Source organism: Oncorhynchus nerka, linkage group LG16, assembly GCF_034236695.1.
Source record: "Oncorhynchus nerka isolate Pitt River linkage group LG16, Oner_Uvic_2.0, whole genome shotgun sequence".
Taxonomy (NCBI): domain Eukaryota; kingdom Metazoa; phylum Chordata; class Actinopteri; order Salmoniformes; family Salmonidae; genus Oncorhynchus; species Oncorhynchus nerka.
Genome location: NC_088411.1, coordinates 41,333,699 through 41,352,622, shown reverse-complemented (window position 1 = coordinate 41,352,622; position 18,924 = coordinate 41,333,699). Strand labels below are relative to the sequence as shown.

Here is an 18,924-nt window from a genome sequence, read left to right as displayed (position 1 = left end):
CTTTCCAACAAGTCAGCTCGTCAAATTTCTGCCCTGCCCCGGTCAAATGCAGTTATTGTGAAGTGGAAACGTCTTAACAGCTTTCCTCACTACCAAGTTCCAAACTGCCTCTGGAAGTGACGTTGACAATACCAAGCGTCGTCTGGTTTAGAGCAGTGGAAACGCATTCTCTGGGGGCGATGAATCACGCCTCACTATCTGGCAGTCCCACGGACAAATCTGGGTTCGGCGAATGCCAGGAGAAAGCTCCCTGCCCGAATGCATAGTGCCAACTGTAAAGTTTGGTGGAGGGAGGAATAATGGTCTGGGGCTGTTTTTCAAGGTTTGGGTTAGGCCCCTTAGTTCCAGTGAAGGGACATCTTAATGCTACAGCATAACAATGACATTCTAGATAATTCTGTGCTCCAACTTTGTGGCAATAGTGGCAATAGTTTGGCCCTTTCCCGTTTCAGCATGACAATGCCCCTATACAGAAATGGTTTGTTGAGATTGGCGTGAAAGAACTTGCGCATAGTCAGGGCTCTAAACAGAGCTCAACCCCATCGAACACCTTTGGGATGAATTGGAACGCCGACTGAGAGCCAGGTCTAATCGCCCAACATTAGTGCCTGACCTCACTAATGCTCTTGTGGCTGAATGGAAGCAAGTCCCTGCAGGAATGTTCCATTATCTAGTGGAAAGCCTTTCCAGAAGAGTGGAGGCTGTTATAGCAGCAGAGGGGGACCAACACCATATTAATGCCCATTATTTTGGAATGAGATGTTTGACGAGCAGATGTCCACATACTTCTGATCATGAAGTGTCTCTTTTCAAGTAATGCACGATGTATGATTACAACCAAAACTTTACCCTTTACCTCAGCTAGCCCCATTTAAACACAACATTTACCTCAGCTAGTTCCATTTAAACACAACATTTACCTCAGCTAGTTCCATTTAAACACAACATTTACCTCAGCTAGCCCCATTTTAACACAACATGTACCTCAGCTAGCCCCATTTAAACACAACATTTACCTCAGCTAGCCCCATTTTAACACAACATTTACCTCAGCTAGCCCCATTTTAACACAACATTTACCTCAGCTAGTTCCATTTAAACACAACATTTACCTCAGCTAGTTCCATTTAAACACAACATTTACCTCAGCTAGCCCCATTTTAACACAACATGTACCTCAGCTAGCCCCATTTAAACACAACATTTACCTCAGCTAGCCCCATTTAAACACAACATTTACCTCAGCTAGCCCCATTTAAACACAACATGTACCTCAGCTAGCCCCGTTTTAACACAACATGTACCTCAGCTAGCCCCATTTAAACACAACATTTACCTCAGCTAGTTCCATTTAAACACAACATTTACCTCAGCTAGCCCCATTTAAACACGACATTTACCTCAGTTAGCCCCATTTAAACACAACATTTACCTTAGGTAGCCCCATTTTCACACAACCTTTCTGTGTCTCTCACATATGCAGGTCATTTTGAATGTGAAATTGAGTTCTCCTGACAGATTGGAGGTTGGGAAGTAGAAAGCATTTTAAAGAAGACGTTTGCCTGCGTTATCCAACTACCTTCCTGAGAGGGAGGACATTACGGCTATAGCCTTGGGGTAAATCCCCACAGACAGACATTTTAGCTCTCCTGTCTCGTGGAGCCTGAGGGATTGCAGTTTCAGCTGACACCGGCATACTTAAAACCTTACTTAGGGTGGCATTCTTCTAATGTCCATACAGAGCAAAGGTACAGTGCTCTTAACTAATAAAATATATGAAGTATTTAAAGGTCTAGGGATGAAGGCAGATGTTTCCTGTCTATATTTCAGAGTTTAATCTTCACTAATTTGACAAATCCATGTTGTAACAAGAGCTAGTGATGATGTATGGAACTAAAACTAGATTATTCCAATATTTATTTTCAAAGTTATATATGGTAAAAGGCATGCTTTTTTTTCTAGGCCTGTAAGCACTTGGCGATTGGGCATTATATCCTAATGATTAATCCCCATATACAATGAGCTTTAAGATTGGCCCCATGTGAAATGAGATGCCTTTCCTCTACCCTGTCTGCCTCCACACCATTAATATTTCATCTCCTTTTTTAGCGTCAGCACACACTACAACCACAGATAGGTACCCTTGTTCGGAGACCACTTCAGTGGTCAGTGTACGATAGCATCAAGCTCAGATGCTCATAACCTCTCTCAGTAATTAGTAATTAATTGTTTATTTGGTCCTGACATACACACACACACACACCGCTTGGATGCTTAAACATTAATGGCCTTCAGTTTAGAAAGAAAATATGATTGGGCAAATCGATGAAATATTAAGTGAGGTCTGTTAAGTCTTTACTGTGAGGAGCTGTAAGGAGGCCGTAATTCTCCATGCTCATGCCAGTCAGAGGGTTTGTCCCAAATGGCACTCTATTCCCTATATAAGTGCACTACTTTGGACCAAAGCCCCATGGGCCTTAGTGTAAAGTAGTGCACTATATATAGGGAATTAGGGTGCCATTTCGGAGGCATCAAGTGGCAGTGTACTGATGCATTCTCCTTCCTTCCTCCGCCACACCGCTGTCCTAGATGTCACTCACTCTGATGATTCTGCAGTTCGTTGGCGTCTCCACTGATCGCTTCTGACAGGAATAAGCAGGGAAAAAAATGTACATGACAAAGCTTCGATTTTGAGTAAATGTGATTTGTTTGCAGATCCCCTTTGAAAATGTTTCTAATGTTATATTGATGAGTCTGTTTGCAGGATAGAAACGGAAATTTGATGGGAAGTCATGCTGATATGTGAAAACCCAAAGGAAGTAAAGTGCTATGTTGAGTGCAGGGACACTTAACACCCGTGAAATAGGGCGCGAACACAATTTGTGTCCCAAAGGGACCCTTTCCAATAGGGCTCTGGTCAAAAGTAGTGCACTATATAGGGAATACGGTGCCATAGGGCTCTGATCAAAAGTAGTGCACTGTATAGGGAATAGGGTGCCATAGGGCTCTGGTCCAAAGTAGTGCACTATATAGGGAATAGGGTGCCATAGGGCTCTGGTCCAAAGTAGTGCACTGTATAGGGAATAGGGTGCCATTTGGACAAATCCATACTGTAAGCAACAGTCAGGTTCCCTTACCTGAAGGTTCTTCTGAGATGTAGACTAAACATCCTTTAGTGTCCTGACGTCCTTAATCTCTTGCTTTTATGCACGATATTCAGTACATGCATCTATATCTGCTCAGATGAAATATAAACCAGATGAATATGTCTCACCAACCAACGATCCACTTTTCAGCTATACGACCGCATGTAAATAATGCTTCTCAATTTATTGCCTAATAATCCATTCACCTTGATGTTCAGATATTGACCGGCGGCCGCCGACAACGCGCCAGTTCAATACGTTTTTAAAATGACACAACGACGACAAGCCTCCAATCCTCCCTCAAGGTCTATCTCTCATCCCTCCATTTCTCTTTTCTCTCTCTCTCTCTCTCTCTCTCTCTCTCTCTCTCTTTCTCTCTCTCTCTCTCCTCCCTCCCTCTTTCTTTTGTTTGATTAGGCATGACCCTCTCCTCATGCCGGGGAACGAACAGATTGAGAACATGGATGTGAACGTGAAGAAGTACGACTCCACAGGGATGTTCCACTGGTGCCAGTCCAAAGACATCGAGAAGGTCATCTTGGTGGGTACCTCACTCCCTCACGCTGAGGTGGTCATTCATCACGGGTCGTGTCCCAAATGGCACCTTATTCCCTATATAGTGCACTACTTTGGGATTTTCCGTGTGGGCCCTGGTCAACAGTAGTGCACTGTAAAGGTTATAGTGTGACATTTGGGACACGGTTCTCTCCCCGTGACAGATTTGTCGTGTCACGAAGTTCCACCAGACATGGACAGGGCAGTTAAACACGTTGTAATGAGGTGGTTGACATGCCATTTGCTCCACTGAGGGGGTCCTGTGAATAGGACATTTCTTATATCAATATGTTATATTGCAATTTGTTAATTACAATGACAGTCTATAAATATTACAGTAGGCTAATTATCATTTTAATGGACAATTTCTTCTCTAAAATATTCAGATGAACTGAATGAAAATAAATCATCTGAACACATTGCTAAATGGTAATAGACACATTTCACAATTTAAATTAGCCGAAGTTGTATTGTTGTAATTTTACATACCCGTTTGGTTCTGTCTGACCATTGCAGACCCGGAGCGAAGCCGCCATGACTGTTCTAAGCGGCCACGTGGTCGTCTGTATATTTGGAGACGCAAAGTCTGCTTTGGTGGGCCTCAGGAACCTTGTGATGCCTCTGAGAGCTAGCAACTTCCACTACCACGAGCTGAAACCCATCGTGTTTGTGGGTTCTCTGGAGTACCTGAAGAGGGAATGGGAGACCCTTCACAACTTCCCCAAAGTCTCCATCTTACCTGTGAGTAGAGTTAAATCACACAAAATTGATATCCTCAATGTGTTTTCCTGCAGATGAAAGACACAAAATAAATAAATAAATAAAAATGTATTTGTCACATGCTCCGAATACAACTTGTGCAGACTTTACCGTGAGATGCTTGCTTTACGAGCCCTTCCGAAAAATGAATAATGCAATAGTAACACGAGGAATAAAATGCTCAACAATGGATCTATATACAGGAAGTACAAAAACAGATGAATGTGCAGCGGTACGGAGCGGCAGAGTAGCCTTGTGGTTAGAGCGTTGGGCTAGTAACCGGACCAGTAACCGAAAGGTTGCAAGTTCGAATCCCCGAGCTGACAAGGTACAAATCTGTCGTTCTGCCCCTGAACAGGCAGTTAACCCACTGTTCCTAGGCCGTCATTGAAAATAAGAATTTGTTCTTAACTGGCTTGCCTCATTAATATGACCCGGCTGGGTCGTTAATATGACCCGGCTGGGTCGTTAATATGACCCGGCTGGGTCGTTAATATGACCCGGCCGGGTCGTTAATATGAGGATCTATATACAGGAAGTACAACAACAGATGAATGTGCAGCGGTACGAGGAAATTTGAGGTAGATATGTACATGAATACAGGGTAAAGTGACTAGGCATCAGGATAGATACTAATAAGGTATTTGAGGTAGATATGCACATGAAAACAGGGTAAAGTGACTAGGCATCAGGATAGATAATAATAAGGTATTTGAGGTAGATATGTACATGAAGCCAGGGTAAAGTTACTAGGCATCAGGATAGATAATAATAAGGTATTTGAGGTAGATATGTACATGAAGGCAGGGTAAAGTGACTAGACATCAGGATAGATAATAATAAGGTATTTGAGGTAGATATGTACATGAAGGCAGGGTAAAGTGACTAGGCATCAGGATAGATAATAATAAGGTATTTGAGGTAGATATGGACACGAAGCCAGGGTAAAGTTACTAGGCATCAGGATAGATAACAATAAGGTATTTGAGGTAGATATGGACATGAAGCCAGGGTAAAGTTACTAGACATCAGGATAGATAATAATAAGACTACAATAAAGAACGTATGATGAGTGTGAAAGTGTGTGTGTTTGTGTTGTGTCGGAATGTGTGTGTGTGTGTGTGTGTGTGTGTGTGTGTGTTATGTATGTGTGTATATAGTGTATGGTAATGTGTGTGGGTTTTGTGTGGGAGTGTCAATGTGGTGTATGTGTCAGTGAGTGTGTATATAGTGTGTATATATAGTCTAGTGATTGTGTATATATAGTCTAGTGAGTGTGTATATAGTGTGTATATATAGTCTAGTGAGTGTGCATATAGTGTGTATATATAGTCTAGTGAGTGTGTATATAGTGTGTATATATAGTCTAGTGAGTGTGTATATAGTGTGTATATATAGTCTAGTGAGTGTGTATATAGTGTGTATATATAGTCTAGTGAGTGTGTATATAGTGTGTATATATAGTCTAGTGAGTGTGTATATAGTGTGTATATATAGTCTAGTGATTGTGTATATATAGTCTAGTGAGTGTGTATATAGTGTGTATATATAGTCTAGTGAGTGTGTATATAGTGTGTATATATAGTCTAGTGAGTGTGTATATAGTGTGTATATATAGTCTAGTGAGTGTGTATATAGTGTGTATATATAGTCTAGTGAGTGTGTATATAGTGTGTATATATAGTCTAGTGAGTGTGTATATAGTGTGTATATATAGTCTAGTGAGTGTGTATATAGTGTGTATATATAGTCTAGTGAGTGTGTATATATATAGTCTAGTGAGTGTGTATATAGTGTGTATATATAGTCTAGTGAGTGTGTATAGTGTGTATATATAGTCTAGTGAGTGTGTATATAGTGTGTATATATAGTCTAGTGAGTGTGTATATAGTGTGTATATATAGTCTAGTGAGTGTGCATATAGTGTGTATATATAGTCTAGTGAGTGTGTATATAGTGTGTATATATAGTCTAGTGAGTGTGTATATAGTGTGTATATATAGTCTAGTGAGTGTGTATATAGTGTATATATATAGTCTAGTGAGTGTGTATATAGTGTGTATATATAGTCTAGTGAGTGTGTATATAGTGTGTATATATAGTCTAGTGAGTGTGTATATAGTGTGTATATATAGTCTAGTGAGTGTGCGTAGGTTCAGTGCACATAGTCTGATACCATTAATTGACTATTTAGCAGTCTGGCTATTTAGCAGTCTGGTTATTTAGCAGTCTTGTTATTTAGCAGTCTGGCTATTTAGCAGTCTGGTTAGTTAGCAGTCTGGCTAGTTAGCAGTCTGGTTATTTCGCAGTCTGGCTATTTAGCAGTCTGGTTATTTAGCAGTCTGGCTATTTAGCAGTCTGGCTAGTTAGCATTCTGGCTAGTTAGCAGTCTTATGGCTTGGGGGTAGAATCTGTCTCGGAGCCTGTTGGTCCAAGAGCCGATGCTCCGGTACCGTTTGCAGGACTGTAGCAGAGTGAACAGTCTATGGCTTGAGTCTTTGGCAATTTTTCGGGCTGTCCTCCGACACCACCTGGTATAGAGGTCCTGTATGGCAGGGAGCTCAGCCCCAGTGATGTACTGGGCCACCCTCTGTAGCGTTTTGTGGTCGAGGGCGGTGCATTTGCCATACCAAGCTGTGATGCAGCCAGTCAATTTTCTCTCGATGGTGTAGAAATTTCTAAGGATCTGCGTGCCCATGCCAAATCGTCTTTGTCTTTTTTACGTACAGTGTTGTACGAGTCATTATAACATAGCATTATGTTTGCTTCACCTCCTGTCACAGGGCACACCATTGAGCCGGGCCGATCTGAGGGCCGTCAATATCAACCTCTGTGACATGTGTGTCATCCTGTCGGCCAATCAGAGCAATATCGACGACGCTTCACTGCAGGACAAGGAATGTATCCTGGCGTCACTCAACATCAAGTCTATGCAGTTTGACGACAGCATCGGGGTGTTGCAGGCTACCTCCCAAGGTAAGGAAGGGTTTTAGGGTTAGGATCTAGGGTTAGGTTTAGGGTTAGGGTTAAGGTTAGGTTTAGGGAAAGGTTAGGTTTAGGGTTAGGTTTAAGGTTAGGTTTGGGGTTAGGGTTAGGTTTAAGGTTAGGTTTAGGGTTAAGGTTAGGTTTTCAGGATAAGGTTAGGGTAAGGGTATGGTTTAGGGTTGATTTAGGGTTAAGGTTAGGTTTTCAGGATAAAGTTAGGGATTAGTGTGTGTGTGTGTGTGTGTGTGTGTGGACATGTTTAACTACTCTTGTGGGGACCAGAAATCCCCACAAGAAAATTTGACCAACTGGGGACATTTTGTTAGTCGCCGCAAGGTCAAATGCTATTTCTAGGGGGTTTAAGGTTAAGGTTAACATTAGAGTTAGGGTAAGAATTACGTTTAGGGTTAGGGACAAGGGAAAATAGGATTTTGAATGGGACTGAATTGTGTGTCCCCACAAGGTTAGCTGTACAACACTGTGTGTGTGCGCGTGCTTGTGTTTGACCTGATGTCACTGTGTTTGACAGGAATCTCTGGTGATGATTGTTCCTCAGGTTACAATGACTATGGCTACTTGTTGGTAATTGGCATTATCCTCACATTATACTGGCATTATCTTATGCATTATCCCGACATTATCTGTGCATTACCCTGTCAATACCCGGACAGTATCCTGCCATTACCCTGACATTACCATGGCATTATCCTGACATTATCCTGACATTATCCTGGCATTACCATGGCATTATCCTGACATTATCCTGACATTATCCTGGCATTAAGCAAATTAAATGATAGATTATCTTACACATTTGATTCTTATTACTAATTTGTAATCAATTTTACACACACAAAAAAAAAATGATACAGTAAGTAATTTATGAATATTATATCAAAACATCTCGTGAGATGTAGAAGTGAGGCGAAACGGGCTTCAATAACGGACTGACATTCCCGTCCTGCCATTGACTGTACTACTTTAAGGGACCTCTTGACCTGGTTGTTCCTCTATGACACTTGTATGACCTAGTGGTCGGGCTTTAGTCAGCAGCAAGTGACAGATGTCAAACCACAGGCCGTGTATTATTCATACAGCGTCACCGAATTCATGTTTTTACTTGTCAGGGAGAGAGAGGAAAAAAGGGAGGATGTCAAGTCCATTTAGATTCACTCTCACGTCACTTGTTTCTGTTATTTCGTGGCTATGTTATTTATGCGTGTATGACACTTTTTCAGCATTAGAAGATTTTTTTTTTTTTTTGAGACTCCACTCAGACGGCGACACTTTGACGGGAAACAAAATGAGCAACATGTAAACGTTTATATTGTGATATTTACGGATGGAGGCACCTCTCATGAATACAGCTGAATTGACTCAACATTGCGTAATATGGGCTTACTCCAAATGACTTGAATGTGACCAAGAATGGCTAAAATATGTTATACAGTATTGATAAATAATCATATCAATTCCATTTTCCTTGTACTTCTATACTTTCTTTGGAGAATAGATAAGTGCCTCATGACAGGAATATGCTTTGTGTTAACATGTTACTGTAGGCCTCGAATGTATGCATTCATAAGGCCTTTATAACAGCTACATAAGGCATTATATCATCTGTCGTAGGCAGTCATCAGCGTCTATGTATGTTTCCATGTAGGTTTTACCCTGCCAGGCATGGACAGGTCCTCTCCTGAAAACAGTCCAGTTCACGGGGGGTTGGTCCGACAGGCTTCCATCACAACAGGAGCCAATGTCCCCATCATCACTGAACTAGGTATGTCAGCAGGTATGAATGTAATGTCACTCTGGCATTGTCCTTAAAGAGTGTGAAATGGGTGAAAAGGAAGGTTTCATGGAATTATATACATACATTTTTTGTATAGTTTTAGAGTGATGAAAAAACACCAAAATGAATTGCCTGATTGAGAATATATATATTTTTCTAATCTAATCCAGTGTGGTAATAGTACGGATGTTTCAGCTTTTTAATAAACTAAACAGACCAGAATTCCTCAGTCAATCTATGCTTTCTAACACATTCTGAAGGTGATTTTCATGTTTTGAACCATTCCATGACTAATACATTTATCTAATCTTTAATAACCTCGTGACTATTTCTCCCTAACACTTGTCTGTAGCACCGTTAGTAAAAGCAGCAGGCAAAGTCCTACCTGTGATTTCATTCAGTCAGGATACAAGCAGTGGGATCAACATACACATAATAACAGAACTGGGTAAGAAGCCGCTGCCTCGGTGTTGCACTACCGCCGCCGAGCCGCCTCGTCCTCCTCCAGCTTCCTTCTGATTTCTCTGTCTGCCTGGTCCAAGAGGCCTAGGTTACACCCCAAATGGAACCGTATTCCTTATGAAGTGCATTATGTAGGGAATAGGGTGTGATTTGGGATGTAACCCTAGTCTGGTTCATTCCCAGGGTATCACTTTGAGCAGATTGTACTCTGGGTTCTCTTGTTGGAACTGACTGTCTTGTTTTGGCCTATTTCTCTTTTCTGAGAATCACAAGGCTCTTTGATCCCAATACAAGTCCTCGTGGCTGTTTCCTTAGTAGCACCTTACTTCTGTTTCCATAGTAGCATCTTAGTTCTGTTTCCATAGTACCATCGCAGTTCTGTTTCCATAGTAGCACCTTAGTTCTGTTTCCATAGTACCATCGCAGTTCTGTTTCCATAGTAATATCGCAGTTCTGTTTCCATTGTAGCATCTCAGTTCTGTTTCCATGGTAGCGTCTTAGTTCTGTTTCCATAGTAGTATCGCAGTTCTGTTTCCATTGTAGCATCTCAGTTCTGTTTCCATGGTAGCGTCTTAGTTCTGTTTCCATAGTAGTATCGCAGTTCTGTTTCCATTGTAGCATCTCAGTTCTGTTTCCATGGTAGCGTCTTAGTTCTGTTTCCATAGTAGTATCGCAGTTCTGTTTCCATTGTAGCATCTCAGTTCTGTTTCCATGGTAGCATCTTAGTTCTGTTTTCATACACTTAGAAATAATGGTATGGTTAGGGTATAGTATTGTTCCCTGTTGTACAACAATATTAAAAACACATAATGTACCTTCAGAGGTACACGTATAATCTCACATGGTACAGTTCGGTACTTTTTAGGGTACATGTGCGGATAAAGATTATAATTTATGTATCCAATAAGTTGAATATAAAGGTACAAGAATCACACTCTCAACAAAAGAGGTACAGTGTGAAGGTCCATTTCTGGGCGGCAGGAAGCCTAGTGGTTTAGTGCGTTGGGCCAGTAACTCAAGGGTTGCTCGTTCGATGTGCCCTTGAGCATGGCACTTAACCCTAATTGCTCACGTAAGTTGCTCTGGATAAGAGTATCTGCTAAATTACTAAAATATAAATGTTTCCCAGGGTACAAGCGTATTTTGTGTACCCTCAATACCCACTATCGGGTACAATACAACATTTTTGCAACCTAAAGGAACTAATGGGTTTGTCACTGGGGTGGTACCCAAAAAAAAGGCACATTTGTACCATAATTATTATCATATTTCCCAGAATGCTTTACTGCAGGTTGATTATAGAATTGTTTTTAATATCTGTGTTTTTGAATGTAGTTTAATTTATTCATTAATCTTATGCTACACAAAGATACAATAACATCATTTTTTCTAAACTTATCCAATCAGTCTTTTTGCACCGTAACTGAAATGCTTGTCCAGTTTAGATGGCTTAGGTAGTCTCCTCACAGTGTTCCTAACCATGGCAGTCTTTATTAATAATGCAGGTTGCGGGAGAATAAAAATTCCATCTGTTGGTTATCCTAATTCTGTCGCTGTTCGAATAGGAATTACACATCACATTGTAACCCAGAATAATGTGACTTGCAGGTAGGTTTGCAAAATTCTGGCAACTTTAACCACATTTCCCAGAAGTTCCAGTTGGAAGATTCCTGGAAACGGAATAAACAGGAAATCCTTCAACCAGGATTTGTTGAAAATCTGAGAATTTGGGAAAGGTTACCAGCATTTTGAAATCCTACTTGCAGGCCTGATGTGGCCTGTAAACCATTAATTACAGTTCACTGTATTAGGGTAAAATTAGGGCTCAAAATATGGCCTCGTGAGATATATAACAAATTGTCATAAAGAGTTTAATTTGAATGATAACATATGCCTAGGAAGTACCTTGATGAAGACCACAGGACTGAAAATGTACCAATTCAAAAACCACTTCTCTTTCTCTAACAAATACAGTCATGGTGGTAACTCTAGAATTCACAAAAAAGGCAAGGCGTACCGGAAAATTCTATCGCAGGCATGGCTTTCAGTTATCACAAAAAACACAATTTTAATACACCAATGGTAATGTCTTATTCTCTTACCTTATTTAAATAAGTATGGCCGTGTAATGAACATCGTAGAAGGTGTGTTTCACACTGTTTTACATAGTCTACTAGTTCCAACATTTGACTGCAGCATGTCAGCAATTAACTATTCATATAAGGCAAAGATACTTCTAGGTCACTGCTATCATCTGTGTCTGGTGTTAGCTAGTACCTGGCTAGCTACTGTAGGTCTTCAGCCAGCATAGAACAAACAGAGGGGGAAGGGTATCATCTGTGTCTGGTGTTAGCTAGTACCTGGCTAGCTACTGTAGGTCTTCAGCCAGCATAGAACAAACACAGGGGGAAGGGTATCATCTGTGTCTGGTGTTAGCTAGTACCTGGCTAGCTACTGTAGGTCTTCAGCCAGCATAGAACAAACACAGGGGGAAGGATATCATCTGTGTCTGGTGTTAGCTAGTACCTGGCTAGCTACTGTAGGTCTTCAGCCAGCATAGAACAAACACAGGGGGACGGGTATCATCTGTGTCTGGTGTTAGCTAGTACCTGGCTAGCTACTGTAGGTCTTCAGCCAGCATATAACAAACACAGGGGGAAGGGTATCATCTGTGTCTGGTGTTAGCTAGTACCTGGCTAGCTACTGTAGGTCTTCAGCCAGCATAGAACAAACACAGGGGGAAGGGTATCATCTGTGTCTGGTGTTAGCTAGTACCTGGCTAGCTACTGTAGGTCTTCAGCCAGCATAGAACAAACACAGGGGGAAGGGTATCATCTGTGTCTGGTGTTAGCTAGTACCTGGCTAGCTACTGTAGGTCTTCAGCCAGCATAGAACAAACACAGGGGGAAGGGTATCATCTGTGTCTGGTGTTAGCTAGTACCTGGCTAGCTACTGTAGGTCTTCAGCCAGCATAGAACAAACACAGGGGGAAGGGTATCATCTTATTTCTGTTTCCATAGTATCATAGTTATGTTTTCAGCCAGCATAGTAGCATCATAAGTTCTGTTTGTCTGGTGTTAGCTATCCTGGCTAGTTCTGTTTTCCATGAACAAACACAGTATCATAGTTCTGTTTCCATAGTGTCATCTTAGTTATGTTTCCATAGTATCATAGTTCTGTTTCCATAGCATCATTTAGTTCTGTTTCCATGGTATCATCTTATGTTTCTAGTGTCATCTTAGTTCGGTTTCCATAGTATCATAGTTCTGTTTCCATAGCAACATCTTAGTTCTGTTTCTATTGTATCATCTTAGATCTGTTTCCATAGTATTATCTTAGTTCTGTTTCCATAGTATCATCTTAGTTTTGTTTCCATAGTAACATCTTAGTTCTGTTTCTATTGTATTATAGTTCGGTCTCCATAGTATCATAGTTCTGTTTCCATGGTATCATAGTTATGTTTCCATAGTATCATCTTAGTTCTGTTTCTATTGTATTATAGTTCGGTCTCCATAGTATCATAGTTATGTTTCCATAGTATCATAGTTCTGTTTCCATAGTATCATAGTTCTGTTTCCATAGTATCATAGTTATGTTTCCACAGTATCATCTTAGTTCGGTCTCCATAGTATCATAGTTCTGTTTCCATGGTATCATGGTTATGTTTCCATAGTATCATCTTAGTTCTGTTTCCATAGTATCATAGTTCTGTTTCCATAGTATCATCTTAGTTCTGTTTCCATAGTATCATCTTAGTTCTGTTTCCATGGTATCATAGTTATGTTTCCATAGTATCATCTTAGTTCTGTTTCTATTGTATCATAGTTTGGTCTCCATAGTATCATAGTTCTGTTTCCATGGTATCATGGTTATGTTTCCATAGTATCATCTTAGTTCTGTTTCTATTGTATCATAGTTTGGTCTCCATAGTATCATAGTTCTGTTTCCATGGTATCATGGTTATGTTTCCATAGTATCATCTTAGTTCTGTTTCTATTGTATCATAGTTCGGTCTCCATAGTATCATAGTTCTGTTTCCACAGTATCATCTTAGTTCGGTCTCCATAGTATCATAGTTCTGTTTGCATAGCATCATCTTAGTTCTGTTTCTATTGTATCATAGTTTGGTCTCCATAGTATCATAGTTCTGTTTCCATGGTATCATGGTTATGTTTCCATAGTATCATCTTAGTTCTGTTTCTATTGTATCATAGTTCGGTCTCCATAGTAGCATCATAGTTCTGTTTCCATAGCATCGTTTTAGTTCTGTTTCGATGGTATCATAGTTATGTTTCCATAGTGTCATCTTAGTTCGGATTCCATAGTATCATAGTTCTGTTTCCATAGCATCATATTAGTTCTGTTTCCATAGTATCATCTTAGATCTGTTTCCATAGTATTATCTTAGTTCTGTTTCCATAGTATCATCTTAGTTTTGTTTCCATAGTATTATCTTAGTTCTGTTTCCATAGTATCATCTTAGTTTTGTTTCCATAGTATTATCTTAGTTCTGTTTCCATAGTATCATCTTAGTTTTGTTTCCATAGTATCATCTTAGTTCTGTTTCTATTGTATCATAGTTCGGTCTCCATAGTATCATAGTTCTGTTTCCATGGTATCATAGTTATGTTTCCATAGTATCATCTTAGTTCTGTTTCTATTGTATTATAGTTCGGTCTCCATAGTATCATAGTTCTGTTTCCATGGTATCATAGTTATGTTTCCATAGTGTCATCTTAGTTCGGATTCCATAGTATCATAGTTCGGTCTCCATAGTAGCATCATAGTTCTGTTTCCATAGCATCGTTTTAGTTCTGTTTCGATGGTATCATAGTTATGTTTCCATAGTGTCATCTTAGTTCGGATTCCATAGTATCATAGTTCTGTTTCCATAGCATCATATTAGTTCTGTTTCCATAGTATCATCTTAGATCTGTTTCCATAGTATTATCTTAGTTCTGTTTCCATAGTATCATCTTAGTTCTGTTTCTATTGTATCATAGTTCGGTCTCCATAGTATCATAGTTCTGTTTCCATGGTATCATAGTTATGTTTCCATAGTATCATTTTAGTTCTGTTTCTATTGTATTATAGTTCGGTCTCCATAGTATCATAGTTCTGTTTCCATGGTATCATAGTTATGTTTCCATAGTGTCATCTTAGTTCGGATTCCATAGTATCATAGTTCTGTTTCCATAGTATCATCTTAGTTCTGTTTCCATAGTATCATCTTAGTTCTGTTTCCATGGTATCATGGTTATGTTTCCATAGTATCATCTTAGTTCTGTTTCTATTGTATGATAGTTCGGTCTCCATAGTATCATAGTTATGTTTGCATAGTATTATCTTAGTTATGTTTCCATAGTATCATCTTAGTTCTGTTTCCATAGTATCATCTTAGTTCTGTTTCTATTGTATCATAGTTCTGTTTCCATAGTATCATCTTAGTTCTGTTTCCATAGTATCATCATAGTTCTGTTTTCATAGTATAATAGTTCTGTTTCCATAGTATCATAGTTCTGTTTCCATAGTATCATCTTAGTTCTGTTTCATAGTATCATCTTAGTTCTGTTTCCCATAGTATCATCTTAGTTCTGTTTCCATAGTATCATAGTTCTGTTTCCATAGTGTCATAGTTCTGTTTCCATAGTATCATCTTAGTTCTGTTTCCATAGTATCATCATAGTTCTGTTTCCATAGTATCATAGTTCTGTTTCCATAGTGTCATCTTAGTTCTGTTTCCATAGTATCATCTTAGTTCTGTTTCCATAGTATCATCATAGTTCTGTTTTCATAGTATAATAGTTCTGTTTCCATAGTATCATAGTTCTGTTTCCATAGTATCATCTTAGTTCTGTTTCATAGTATCATCTTAGTTCTGTTTCTATTGTATCATAGTTCTGTTTCCATGGTATCATAGTTCTGTTTCCATAGTGTCATCTTAGTTCTGTTTCCATAGTATCATCTTAGTTCTGTTTCCATAGTATCATAGTTCTGTTTCCATAGTATCATCTTAGTTCTGTTTCCATAGTATCATCTTAGTTCTGTTTCCATAGTATCAGTTCTGTTTCCATAGTATCATGTTCTGTTTCCATAGTATCATCTTAGTTCTGTTTCCATAGTATCATCTTAGTTCGGTCTCCATAGTATCATCTTTTAGTTCTGTTTCCATAGTATCATCATAGTTCTGTTTCCATAGTATCATGTTCATAGTTCTGTTTCATAGTATCATCTGTTTCCATAGTTCTGTTTGTTTCCATAGTATCATAGTTCTGTTTCCATAGTATCATCTTAGTTCTGTTTCCGTAGTATCATAGTTCTGTTTCCATAGTATCATCTTAGTTCTGTTCCCATAGTATCATCTTAGTTCTGTTTCCATAGTATCATAGTTCTGTTTCCATAGTATCATAGTTCGGTTTCCATAGTATCATAGTTCTGTTTCCATAGTATCATCTTAGTTCTGTTTCCATAGTATCATAGTTCTGTTTCCATAGTATCTTAGTTCTGTTTCCATAGTATCATAGTTCTGTTTCCATAGTATCATAGTTCTGTTTCCATAGTATCATAGTTCTGTTTCCACAATATCATCTTAGTTCTGTTTCCATAGTATCATAGTTCTGTTTCCATAGTATCATAGTTCTGTTTCCATAGTATCATAGTTCTGTTTCCATAGTATCATAGTTCTGTTTCCATAGTATCATCTTAGTTCTGTTTCCATAGTTCTGTTTCATCATCATAGTTCTGTTTCCATAGTATCATTTCTCCATAGTATCATCTTAGTTTCCATAGTATCATCATAGTTCTGTTTCCATAGTATCATAGTTCTGTTTCCATAGTATCATTTTAGTTCTGTTTCTAGTTCTGTTTCCATAGTATCATCTTAGTTCTGTTTCCATATCTTATATCATCTTAGTTCTGTTTCCATAGTATCATAGTATAGTATCATGTTCTGTTTCCATAGTATCCATAGTATCATCTTAGTTCTGTTTCCATAGTGTCATCTTAGTTCTGTTTCCATAGTATCATATTAGTTCTGGTTCCATAGTATCATATTAGTTCTGTTTCCATAGTATCATCTTAGTTCTGTTTCCATAGTATCATCATAGTTCTGTTTCCATAGTATCATCTTAGTTCTGTTTCCGTAGTATCATAGTTCTGTTTCCATAGTATCATCTTAGTTCTGTTTCCATAGTATCATAGTTCTGTTTCCATAGTATCATAGTTCGGTTTCCATAGTATCATAGTTCTGTTTCCATAGTATCATCTTAGTTCTGTTTCCATAGTATCATAGTTCATCTTTCTGTTTCCAGTTCTGTTTCCCATAGTATCATAGTCTGTTTCCATAGTTCTGTTTCCATAGTATCATAGTTCTGTTTCCATAGTTCTGTTCTGTTTCCATAGTATCATAGTTCTGTTTCCAGTTCTGTTTCCATAGTATCATAGTTCTGTTTCCATAGTATCATAGTTCTGTTTCCATAGTATCATCTTAGTTCTGTTTCCATAGTATCATCTTAGTTCTAGTATCATCTTAGTTGTGTTTCCATAGTATCATCATAGTTCTGTTTCCATAGTATCATAGTTCTGTTTCCATAGTATCATAGTTCTGTTTCCATAGTATCATAGTTCTGTTTCCATAGTATCATCTTAGTTCTGTTTCCATAGTATCATAGTTTGGTTTCCATAGTATCATCTTAGTTCTGTTTCCATAGTATCATCTTAGTTCTGTTTCCATAGTATCATTCTGTTTCCAGTTCTGTTTCCATAGTATCATAGTTCTGTTTCCATAGTATCATAGTTCTGTTTCCATAGTATCATCTTAGTTCTGTATCATCCAGTTCTGTTTCCATAGTATCATCATAGTTCTGTTTCCATAGTATCATAGATCTGTTTCCATAGTATCATAGTTCTGTTTCCATAGTATCATAGATCTGTTTCCATAGTGTCATAGTTCTGTTTCCATAGTATCATCTTATTTCTGTTTCCATAGTATCATCTTAGTTCTGTTTCCGTAGTATCATAGTTCTGTTTCCATAGTATCATCTTAGTTCTGTTCCCATAGTATCATCTTAGTTCTGTTTCCATAGTATCAACTTAGTTCTGTTTCCATAGTATCATCTTAGTTCTTTTTCCATAGTATCATCATAGTTCTGTTTCCATAGTATCATAGATCTGTTTCCATAGTATCATAGTTCTGTTTCCATAGTATCATAGTTCTGTTTCCATAGTATCATAGTTCTGTTTCCACAGTATCATAGTTCGGTTTCCATAGTATCATAGTTCTGTTTCCATAGTATCATAGTTCTGTTTCCATAGTATCATAGTTCGGTTTCCATAGTATCATAGTTCTGTTTCCATAGTATCATCTTAGTTCTGTTTCCATAGTATCATAGTTCGGTTTCCATAGTATCATCTTAGTTCTGTTTCCATAGTATCATCTTAGTTCTGTTTCCATAGTATCTTAGTTCTGTTTCCACAGTATCATCTTAGTTCTGTTTCCATAGTATCATAGTTCGGTTTCCATAGTATCATAGTTCTGTTTCCATAGTATCATCTTAGTTCTGTTTCCATAGTATCATAGTTCGGTTTCCATAGTATCATCTTAGTTCTGTTTCCATAGTATCATCTTATTTCTGTTTCCATAGTATCATCTTAGTTCTGTTTCCATAGTATCTTAGTTCTGTTTCCATAGTATCATAGTTCTGCTTCCATAGTATCTTAGTTCTGTTTCCATAGTATCTTAGTTCTGTTTCCATAGTATCATAGTTCTGTTTCCATAGTATCATAGTTCTGTTTCCATAGTATCATAGTTCTGTTTCCACAATATCATCTTAGTTCTGTTTCCATAGTATCATAGTTCTGTTTCCATAGTATCATAGTTCTGTTTCCATAGTATCATCTTAGTTCTGTTTCCATAGTATCATCTTAGTTGTGTTTCCATAGTATCATCTTAGTTGTGTTTCCATAGTATCATCATAGTTCTGTTTCCATAGTATCATAGTTCTGTTTCCATAGTATCATAGTTCTGTTTCCATAGTATCATAGTTCTGTTTCCATAGTATCATCTTAGTTCGGTCTCCATAGTATCATAGTTCGGTTTCCATAGTATCATAGTTCTGTTTCCATAGTATCATCTTAGTTCGGTCTCCATAGTATCATCTTAGTTCTGTTTCCATAGTATCATCATAGTTCTGTTTCCATAGTATCATAGTTCTGTTTCCATAGTAT

At 38.5% G+C, this 18,924-nt stretch overlaps 1 protein-coding gene across 8 annotated transcripts in view; it reads left to right on the top strand.

Annotated features, from left to right (window-relative positions):
• The window catches only part of LOC115119800 (calcium-activated potassium channel subunit alpha-1a-like), a 238,410-nt gene that overhangs the window by 200,465 nt on the left and 19,021 nt on the right, over window positions 1-18,924 (top strand). For 5 of the 8 annotated variants that reach the window (XM_065002678.1, XM_065002677.1, XM_065002684.1 and 2 more), the window contains 5 exons: window positions 3,564-3,687; window positions 4,218-4,442; window positions 7,244-7,436; window positions 9,109-9,225; window positions 9,590-9,685. In XM_065002678.1, coding sequence (XP_064858750.1) covers window positions 3,564-3,687; window positions 4,218-4,442; window positions 7,244-7,436; window positions 9,109-9,225; window positions 9,590-9,685 — 755 coding nt within the window. The remainder of the gene's footprint in view (window positions 1-3,563; window positions 3,688-4,217; window positions 4,443-7,243; window positions 7,437-9,108; window positions 9,226-9,589; window positions 9,686-18,924) is intronic. The other 3 variants (XM_065002679.1, XM_065002683.1, XM_065002682.1) reach the window with 1 other exon arrangement.